Source organism: Lycium barbarum, chromosome 2, assembly GCF_019175385.1.
Source record: "Lycium barbarum isolate Lr01 chromosome 2, ASM1917538v2, whole genome shotgun sequence".
NCBI lineage: Eukaryota > Viridiplantae > Streptophyta > Magnoliopsida > Solanales > Solanaceae > Lycium > Lycium barbarum.
Window position 1 is genome coordinate 128,848,596 of NC_083338.1, and position 11,490 is coordinate 128,860,085.

At 29.8% G+C, this 11,490-nt stretch overlaps 1 protein-coding gene across 1 annotated transcript; it reads right to left on the minus strand.

The window, feature by feature from the left end:
• Nucleotides 1-8,469: 8,469 nt before the first annotated feature.
• Nucleotides 8,470-10,749, minus strand: LOC132627190 (probable caffeoyl-CoA O-methyltransferase At4g26220). The gene is made up of 2 exons (XM_060342384.1): nt 10,579-10,749; nt 8,470-9,774 (listed from the first exon to the last, which is right to left on the minus strand). The coding sequence occupies exon 2, from the start codon at nt 9,733-9,735 to the stop codon at nt 8,872-8,874; it is 864 nt and encodes a 287-aa protein (XP_060198367.1). The 5' UTR covers nt 9,736-9,774; nt 10,579-10,749; the 3' UTR covers nt 8,470-8,871.
• Nucleotides 10,750-11,490: the final 741 nt, after the last annotated feature.

Below are 11,490 nucleotides of genomic sequence, written 5' to 3' on the forward strand. Positions count from 1 at the left end.
TGTATTTTTATCCATTTTTTCAATAACACATGGAAACATTTTGTGACTTCAATTGCACAAGTGCCGTGAAAAGAAAAAAATGAAAAACTATCAAGCAAATTTGAAAGACATGTCACAACGAAAAGACAGCAAATCGATAGCATTCATAAAGAGCAAGTGATAGATGTTTTTTAATCATTTTTTTCAAATCTGTCACACTAATCTAAAGCTAAATAAATATTCATCAATTAGTATTCATTTTATGAGAGAAACTGCTAAGGATTTAATGATTCAATCACTAATATATTCAACAAGTAATTACAGTTTAACAATTGATAAAATAAAAAAAGGTAAGTATAGTATAACAAAAAGAAATGGAAAAAAAAAAAAGAGATTGAGGAAAGCCGCTGAAGAAAGTGCTAAAAAAAAGTCAAGCTTGAAAAACAAAAGTTGATCTTTCTAATCATTTAATTTACTTGGGGTCTCCATGGGTTAATTTTCCATCATGCTCATTTGTTGTAGAACTTTTTGTTGTCTTAAAAATATTTGACAGGTATATATTCTAAGTTGTGGTGTCTCATCTTGTTATACTGGGAGCATATAGTCCTTTCCTTAAGCAAGCATACTCTTGTTGTACGGGGAGAAATATGGTCCTTCTCTTTCATGAACTTTTTTTGTGTCCTCAATCCCATAATTTCATCTCTTAAATATGTAAAATGTGTTAACATAGCCTTGAAGCTAAAGTTGAAAACATGTGCAACCTCATTTCTAGCACTGCATCAAATGTTGATACAATTGCCGTTATTTGATTGTAATAATTCTTGTTAGTATCATTTATCCACATATAATATATGTACAAATTAAATAAAATGATCATCAAGCTGAAACTTAATATGAAAACAAAAGGAGAGACATGTAAAAAACTATGATAATGGAAAAACTTAGAAAATAAAATGTTAGTAGCAAAGTAAAAAGGTTCAAGTAACTGAAGCAACAAACAAAAAGGTGTTAAAGAAAAACAAAAAGTGCTGACAAATAAAGAAGGGCCAGAGTAAGAAACCTATTTATCCCCATTATGAAAAGAATAATAAGTTTGGCGAAAAATATTCTAACCTAGATGTGATCTTCAATTAAGAGTGTACAAAGTAAATAGACAAATCGCACCAAACCGATAAACCGAATCAAATCGAAAAAAAAAAAATCAATTAGTGGTTTGGTTTGACTTGGTTTGGTGTTGAAAAAAAACCCGACCACAATTGGTTTGGTTTGGTTTTAGCTAAAAAAAGTCAAACCGAACCTAACCAACCCGACATTACATGTATTCAATTTTTAGAATATTTTAGACATAAAAATATTTATTTGTAATGTAATTTATAAATATTTCTTAATTTTTTTTTTATAGTTTTTTTATCTATTATCATATTGTTCAAGCTTGAAATTAGAATTTTGAATGCGAATAGGTTTTATATCCTATGGATGTTATTAACTCATATAAAGTCCAAACCAAAACCAACTCAACACTAATACTAACAAAAGAAATTCAATTTACCACTAGGAATGACAATAATGTAGGATATATCTCTTTTAGTTTTGCATAATTGGTTTAGAGAGTGAAAATACATTACTTAAGTTTTTTTTTTCTTGTCATGTAATTAATACTTATTAGCCGTACTTAGTTTAGGATGACTTAGTATTTTTAGATTATGGTCATTTTCTTTATGGCTTATTAATTAGCAATATGTATTTTAACCGATTTTATTATCTTTTGTTGAATATTTTAATACAATGTCATCACTCTTATCACATTTTGTGTTATTTTCTTATGAAACACTTTAATTACATAATTGTATCTTACCAGGACTAAAGAAATATTTGAAGTAAAAGTTATATATTTTGTATCAAGACTATTCCGAAAACAAACCGAATAACCCGAGAAAATCGAATAACCCGAGAAAACCCGAATTTTATTGGTTTGGTTTGGTATATAAATTTAAAAACCCGACGCAATTAGTTTGATTTGGTGTTTAAGAAATCCGAACCAACCCGGTCCATGTACACCCCTATCTTCAATCATTACTTCTTGTTGGTTGGTTTCGCCGACAAATGAAACGGTGGAAATAACATTGAGATATAGAGCCCGTTTGGATTGGCTTATAAGTTGGCTTATAAGCTGTTTTCAGCTTTTTTGAGTGTTTGGCTGGCCAGCTTAAAGTCATTTTATGCTTAAAATAAGCTCAAAAAAATAATTGAACCCATTTGACTTAGTTTATCTAAAGCAGCTTATAAGCTGAAAACAACTTATAAGCCAAAAAAAATAAGTTGGACTACCCCAACTTATTTTTTTCAGCTTATAAGCTGCAAACAGCTTTAAGCTGTAAGCCAATCCAAACGGACTCATAGTAAGAGATGAGGCAAAGGTAATTTTGCAATGTAGATGAAAACTGTCAGGCAAGAATAAATCGGTATTAATACAGTCGTAAATGACTAATTCCATCAATTTAGTTTTGAACTAGTGAAGTACCCCGCGCTTTGCGCGGTACAACCACGACATTAATAAATAAAGGATATAATTGATACCATTATAAATTTACTCAAGATGGAATATATTAAATTTCTTATGCACATAAATAGTAATTTAATTTATATTAAATAAACAATATACTTTTTTTAAAAAAGTAAAAAAAGTAAACTTAGATGAAGAGGATTTTGCATTAGCAGATCTATAAAAAATAGATAAATGAAAAATATATATAAATTTTATAGACATTTTTTAATTTAAAAGCTTTGACTTCACATCTAAATAGATCCAATTTAACGTTTTAATGTTAATTTAAAATTAAATTTTAACGCTTACTTTATGATTTTCTTTATGTTTCATTCTAAACTACTAATAACAACAATAAAAGAAGAGGAAAAGGAAAAACTAAAACCAAACTGAATACATATAATCTGAAATCCACTGAATAAAATTTTCAGAATCTCGTATATTTATTGTCTTGCCCGTTTTCCTTTTATTTTTATTTTTGTATTTTCATTTTCTTTCTTAATTCCCTACCTGCTCATTTTCCACTAAACATCAAATTCGTTTATGCGCAAGTGGAGGGGGCACTGTAAATTCAATATATTATTACATTGTTTTATTGTATATACTCACAAAATACTTTTTAAACAATTACACACTCAAAATTATTTTAGTTTTTATTATTCATTTATATCTCTCACCCGAGAGTATGCTCGTCAGTTTCACCTTGGAATACTCTGGATGTCTTGTGCTTTTAGTTTATAATAATTTTGAGAATACAATTGTTTGGATTAGTTTTGTAAATAAAATTGAAAATTTAAAGTTTTTTTATTTTAATTAGATATTTTTAGAAGATTAAATCGTAAATAACATCTATTTTATTGAACCATCACTTAAACCTAAAATATGATTAAAACTCCTCATCTATGTCAGAATAATTAAATTATTTCAGAAAAATATACGTACTATCAAATTAAAAGGACTTATTCTAAATAAAATGATTTTAATTTTTCAAAGAGTGACCGAGGGTTTTGGAAAAAGAATATAACTACTAAAATAGATATACTATAATGAATGAAATAAGCAGATTTTACAGCCTTCCATTTCTACAACTCCACCTTTTGTCTTCCTTCTTCCATTTTTTTCTTCATTAGTCAATTAATTATGTCTTCACATATATAGAGAATAATTAAGAAAAGAAAAGCTATGAAACCGAATATGTTAAAGATAAAATCCCTCTTCAATGTTCCTTTTGGACATAAAATTATTGTGAATCTATATAAAGGCGAAAAAGAATACAATAACTTATGGAATTGCATTTGTAACTTTTTGAGATTATATCATAATTACATCAAGGACCTCAAGAATTGCCTTGTCTCTTCTAGTCTTTTTACAATATTCTACTCCTGCTTGAATTACCGGAAAACTCAAGGAATCTCCTTTAAGGTCTTCATCCTAAAAGCGGACAAAATAGAAGAAGAACAAAGAAAAATCTTGGACATAACATTAATTTCGTAAAGGGTAGATGAAACCAAAGCATATTTAATTGAATCATAGTTCCTAGACTTTTGTCGAAGCAGGGGAAGACAAAAAATACAACAATCTAAAATTCGCAATAGCACAAAAATTAAACATAAAGATGTATGATAAAACAAATCAATCTAATATTAGAAATAAAACAACAATGTAGGAAAACAAAATAATCAAACAAAAATAAATAATATTTCTCCGTCGTTGGAAGAACAAAAGAACACACTATTACTCTATCATTTGCAAGAATTTAATCGAATGATTGATTGCAACCTTCTTGTTTCCAACTTAAATAGTAGAAGAGCTTTTATGCTCTATTAATTAAGAATTAAGAAAAACGGTTACAAATGAGTTATTAGGAAAAATTGAAAAAACCAAACGGATAGAAGTGGATGAAAAGGTGCAATTAAATAATTAAGAGGTGTAATTAAGCTAATTAATAGAGTGGCTTTTGAATTATTAAATAGATAGTATATTGATTTTAAAATGAGAGAAAATTCAAAAAAAGGAGAAAAAAGATAATTAGGGTTCTAGGCCATAGAAAGGTGCCACATCACCTTGTCTATGCCTAGCTTTATATTATATATAGATTGGCAAAATGCAATTAATAGGTACATTACAAGTGACAAGGAAAAAATAATTCAGAAAGGTGCCCATGCAAAAATTAAACGGAAGGAATTAAAGGTAGAAGGAGGGATTCTTGGTAAATGAATAAATGATATAATAATGAGGAAAGAAATCAGAAGAGAGCACTTATACTTATTTATTTGCAGTTTTTTAAACATAAAATAAGGGGGGAAATCCAAAAATGTGAGAATAAAGATAAATACAAATGATGGTCATAGAGAAGTGTCACATCACCTTATTTATGTCTAACTTTATATTATATAGAGATAGATTGCAAAACATGCATATGTATTCGATCATTTTAGTTCAACTTCATATCACTTACCCAATTTATCATTTTTGGCTTACATTTTTTGTTTTGTTTTATTTATATCATTTTAAAAAGTTCTTAATATATGACACGAGATAGGGATAAACGTGCAACGCACGTGTCCAAAACTAGTCTTTAAAAAAATATATAACTAATGCTCCGGAGATGTGTGATTGGGAGATGCATTGGAAGAGTATTACAATATCAAACGCTGCATGATGTTGCCCGATAACAAGAAAAACACACAATATTCTTTTGTCCCTTTTTCAATAACCTAACGAAGCTGGTTTATAAAATTGTGACAGAATAATTATGACAGGTAAATCCGTCACAAAATTGTGACCGAATTTATAACTAATTTGGACGAATTTTTTGACGGACGTGATGATCTATCACGATTTAGTCACAAATTTGAGACAAAAATGATAATTCATTGCAATTCTGTCACAAATTTGTGACGGATGTGTTGTTCTGTCACAAAATTGTGATGGGTATCACAAATTTGTGATTGTGACGAAAATTAAAATTCGGCCACCAATTATTTGAGAAACTTTAAACCTAATAGATTTTGTGATGGAAACTTCTGTAACAAAAGTTAGTGACAGAACTGTGACAGATATTTCCGTCACCAATTTTGGCAAAATAATTGTCCCCCATCGGAAGACAAGCATATACGAAGGCAAAGTGGTGTGTATAAAGGAGTAAGATGGGTAACCTTTAGAAATATGATTTTTCAATTAAGTTATTATTAGTTTCATTACCTTTTGGTATTAAATAGTTATTTATATATAAAATAGTGATAAAAATAAAAATATTAATTATTTGTTACATATTTTAAAAATGAAATAGAATTTTGTGACTAAATTAGTTCCGTCACAAATTTGCGGCTTAACTTTCTTCTTTAATCCATCAGAATTTGTGACGATTTAATTTATTTTACGTCAAATATTTTGAGATGGATTAACAAAATTCATTTCAAATTGAGAAGCACATTCTCACTAAAATTTGTTATTTTTTTTGTCACAAAATTTGCGATGAGTGTCTATGTGACGGCCCAAAATCCATCACAAGTCTCAAGTAACATTATAGGCAATATATTTTTACAAATTATGGTAATATGGTTTTAATACAATTGAATTGTTTCTAGAAAGTAAAAGCAACACTAAAGTCCATAATTTTGATAAATATATCAATTCCTTCTATGCTTTTCTCTTCATCTAAGTAGCATATTAATTTGTTTACGCATCTTATAAATTTGTTTACACATCTTCTTTGTTAAACTTATGTAGTCTTTATATAAGTTACATTTAGATAAATAGAGAGAGCAAAGATCTCCTTATTGTGATATGGCTAATATGAAGAAGGTAACCTGGTAATTCGAAGAAGATATCCAGCTCTAAGATTATTTTTTTTAAAAAAAGGAATTTTTTAAATAGTAAATGAGATATATTAACCTTTTTCTCTTACTTGATTACCTTATTTTCATTCCGTAGACAAAAAATGACTTATTAGGTAAGTCAACCTTTCGTATCCATCGATGAGATTTGAACTTAATATTTATTGACGTATAAATAAGTATCACTTATAGGTGTATATGATGAAGTTGAAGCTTTTGCGTATGATATGTACGTTGAAATAGAAAAAGTGAGGCTTTAATATTCCAGAAAAGAGCAATCAACCTACAATTATATTAGGGCACAATTGAAATTATTATAGTTGAAGGATATAGAAAAGATAAGTTGATCAAAGAATGCTACTTTCAGCGTCAATTAGACCAATCATTTAAAAAAAAAAAAATTGATGCGAAATTATACCGAAGTTTTAATTGATAGAGATAGAGTTGGTTCGGGAGTATGTTTTTACACTTTATTCATAGATTGTCGTAAGATCATGCAACTGTGTTAGCTTTATGGTGTATTTAAGATTGTATTTTATAATTAAATCATATATTTTTTGAGAATGTATCTATTAAAAATTTTTAGTATCTATATTATGTAAAAGATGATATGAAACACACGTACAACGCACGTGGAGAGAGACTAGCAAATAGAAAAAGAACCAGAGTTGTTTTAATTTCTGCATTACATTTAACTGTCTCTAATGATGAAGAAAGGTAATCACCACTTGACCACACCGTCAAGGCTCTTCTAGATTTAGCATACAAATGTTTTAGTCATGGATCGACAAGGCCATTCAAACTGATCCCCCTGGATCTTGAAAACCTTCCTGCTGATTTCAACCTTTTTGTTGGGCTTCGAAAAGATAATATTATTAAAACACTAGCTATGTATTACATAACGCAATTGCCATATTTTGTTCCATTTAAATCTTGTTGTACAGAATATTCAAAACATGAATTGGGGAGGGAATTAAAAAATTAATACTGTAGAACATTATCTACTGACTCTCCATTTGAACTCTTCACTTCACGGCAGATGTGAAGTAGCTTTGAACTAGTAAATTCGCTCAAGAGGAAGATGGCCTACTAACTAGCAAAGCAAGTTATTGGAAAATTGACACTGGAAGCTCCATATTTCCTCGAGTTTAACTACAGGTCTTGTAAGGAATAGTGTAGACAACAACATTGGACATCGAGAAAATAATCAAGACTAGAAAATATTATGACAATCATAGTATTTTATTTCAATATAGTAAATGTTACAATTTTTATAATTTCTTCGATTCTTCTCTTTGGAAATAAATTCAAGGGTCTTTAAGTTTGATCTTGACTTATATTTGAACTCAAGAGCTTGAAACTTGATCTTGAATTTTCGTCTTGATCTTTAGAACTTGTAGAGAAGTACTTGGTTGCTTGAATACTTGTAGCTTGTAGAGAAATCTGTGGCGTTTGATCCACGAAATTTTTACGACTTTTGTTTGAGTTGTGATGTCTTTCATGGACATGCATATATTTGATTGTCCAAAGCATATCATTTGTACACGTAATACATTTTCATTTGCCTTTGATTTGACTCGGCATGGGTGTATCATGTCATTTGACATATCACATCAAACTGAGCCTCTAGGATAAGATAACATATTGAGCTTAACAAAATGAGCTCATCATTTGTAGTCAAATTGAATGTGTTGGTCCACTGGATTTAGATGTTAAGAACAAAAACAGTCATAATTATTTAGTATTCAATCTTAATACAATAACTTAATATTCATATGTGTATTCAAATTCAGATGTTTTAATTTTAATAAACATTTTAGTATTAAGATGTATATTCATATTCAAGTGTTTTAATCTTAATAAAAAATTATGAGTCCTAAACCAAACTTGTTTGAGCGAGAAGCGGAAAAAACAGAGATATGATTCAATTCTTTTATATATATCTCTAAGAAACTCTACCCATTTAGAACATAAATAGGATATATCTCACTAAATTGGATACAGTTATATTCTAATCTGAAGTCTAAAAGAATATATATGTCGATTCATACCTAATTAATCTACGGAAGAGAGACCCATACAAATTATTCATGTACGAGGAAGGCAGGAACCAAATCTTGACTTTCTTTTTGTAATGGGAATTATAGTTTTTACAGACAATATAGGTAGTTTCATCCGCATAATGTCTTTAAGCAACTAAAAGATGAAGAGATTTGCCTAGCAAGAGAGCTACCCATATATATATATATATATATATATATATATATATATATATATATATATATTTGTATGCATCATTGGGGAATTTGCTAACAATAACAATAACATACCAAATGTAATCCCCATAAGTGGAGTTTGAGGAAAGTAGGATACATGCCCTACTCCTACTTTATTTATCGGATAAACTTCATCCTTTGGAACTATATCACACCTTTGATTTGATGAAACAGGATGAAGTGAAAATGTGAAATGATATTTTGTAAATGCATAATTATCTTGCTATTTTCCTCAAAAGAGTCGCCTGCAGATTGTAAGTCCATCACCAACCGTAACTTGAGAAATTTGAATACGTTTATCTGCAGCAAGGAATCTGTTTAACTCAAGTAAGTAACTTCTCTCTTTTCTCATCAACTCATCAACAACTCTTTCCTCTGGCATTGCAAGTGTTCCATACCATAACGTATTATCATATACAATTAAACCTCCAACTTTCACCAACTGCACTAGTCTCTCGTGATAGTTCCCATAGTTCGATTTATCAGCATCCACAAATGCAAAATCGAAACCACCTTTGTTTATGTCATCTTCTAGTAGTTTATCAAGAACAGGTAAAGCTGGTGAGTTCTTGAAATTTATTTTATGCTCAACCCCGGCTTTTTGAATGATTGGTAGGCCCATTTCGTAAGACTGTCGATCAGGATCAATTGCTAGGATCTTGCCATCATCAGGGATTGTAAGAGCAGTGAGAAGCAGAGAGTATCCAGTGAAAACTCCGATTTCGATGGTGTTTTTGGCATTTAAGAGAATTAAGAGCATGGATATCAGTTGACCTGAATCAGGTGTTGTTCCCATGAAGAATTCTGGAAGATTTTCTGTTATGGATCTTATTTCTTTGAGAGATGCGGGTTCTCTTGGGTATACACTAGTTTCAAGAACATAGTTATATAGTTCTTTACTCTTCAATAAGCCTTTATCCTCCCATTTTGGCGAACCTTCAATGTTATCAGAAGAAGCATTAGATTGCAGATTCAGCGCCCTCCTCGGCATATTATAGTGCGGGAGAGGTGAAAATGGCAGCTTTTTGGGTCGCAGGATTCCGTTATAAACCGACTTTAGAGCAGCAAAGTAGATCTGACCTCCAACACACGCCATTGTTTTCAGAATAAACTTGTAGATTTGTTGAACTGAACTCTGCTAGATCAACGGAAACCTCAATCAGTTATGGCGATATATTGGCGAATCAACGCTTATAGAAAAAGAGTAGTCATGGGCAGATCTAGAGTGTCATATTCAGATTCACGTAAACCCAAAAACTTTGTCCATACACCATAAGTGTATTAAGAAATTCACTAAACATTTGATTGAATAATAAGTATTAGTATTAGTTATAGGAATCATTAAACTTCAAATCCTATATCGGCCTCTGAAATCCTATATCGGCCTCTGAAAGTAGAGAACAGCACAAAGGATAGGGAAATAGATCTGGTGTGCCCACATTTGCTACCAAATCTTGACATATATTCACAAATTACAATACTAAGAAGTACTAGTTAACAGAAGCATAGTTGAAGTAGACAACAGTGGCGGAGCTAAGTAGTCTCCAGTTGTTCATTAGCTGAAAAATTACATTATATTTACAAAATTAAAATTATTTTTTATGTATATATAGTAGATGTTGAACCTCTTTAGCTTCTTTGTGTATTTAATTTTTTATTAATTTGAACCCCCTAAAAAAATCTTGACTCCGCCGCCGAGACAAGAGTTTATAAGTGTGAATATATGTAAGACAGTAGAAGATTAAAATAAGATCTTGTGTGCCCACATTTGCTAGTTGTTACCAAATCTTGACATACATTCTCAAATTACAATACTAAGGAGTACCAGTTAACAGAAGCATAGTTGAAGTAGACAAGAGTTTGTAAGTATTTCAGTAGAAGATTAAAACAAGCAGAACAACAAAGAAGATGAAAATGGAAAATATAATGGAACTTTAACCTTGAGCAGAAGAAGACTTGGCACTAGAGAGAGAACCCTTTGTGTCTTCCCAAACCTTTCGTCCAATTTCTGCCCTTGCACTTGAGAACCTCTTGTATTCTCTGCTTTTAATTTCCACCTCTCGTTTTTATTTTTATTTTTTAATATCTTTGTCTTGGTTTAATGGTTTGGTCTCAGTACCGATGAGTACTAGTACTTATATCATCTATCTATAAAAAAAAATGAAACTTTAGAGTTTAAAACAAGTTATAACTCATACTGTCAAATAAGAATTTAGTAGCTCAGTTATTTGGGTACCTGAATTTTCACCTTGTTGGTGAAAGTTTAATTTCACATGTTGTAATCTCTCTCCCTTTCCCCTTCCCTTACTCCCTGTGTAATTAAAAAAAAAAACAAAAAAAAAAACTCATACTATCATTAAAAATAAAATAAGAGGTTTCAATTAAATAATTTCTAAATTTAAAAAGTATTTCTTTAAAAAAATGAAAAAAGAATATCACATAAAATGAAATATAGTGGAAACTGGCAGATGATGATTAAAAAAATAAATGGAAACTACATCATCTTCCTGTTTGTTTCTTTCAATTTTTCTTGTAGGAATTATAAGTCTTTATAACTAGCAAGAAATGAATATCCCTTCTTCAAACTTACATTATACTTTTTATTTATCGAGAGTCAATTTAAATATAATTTTAAAGCTAAATTTAATTAGATCAACTCAATATTTTAAAATTAAAACTTAGCTATTCAACTGACACGGAGAGAGTATTAATCAAGTAGCAACTCCTCTCGTGTCAATATGATTAAAAAAATATATAGTTTATATAATTTAAATCTTGAATCAAAAAATATCACATAAAAGGAACGGAGGGAATATTAATCAAGCAATGATTATAAAAAATAAAAATAAAA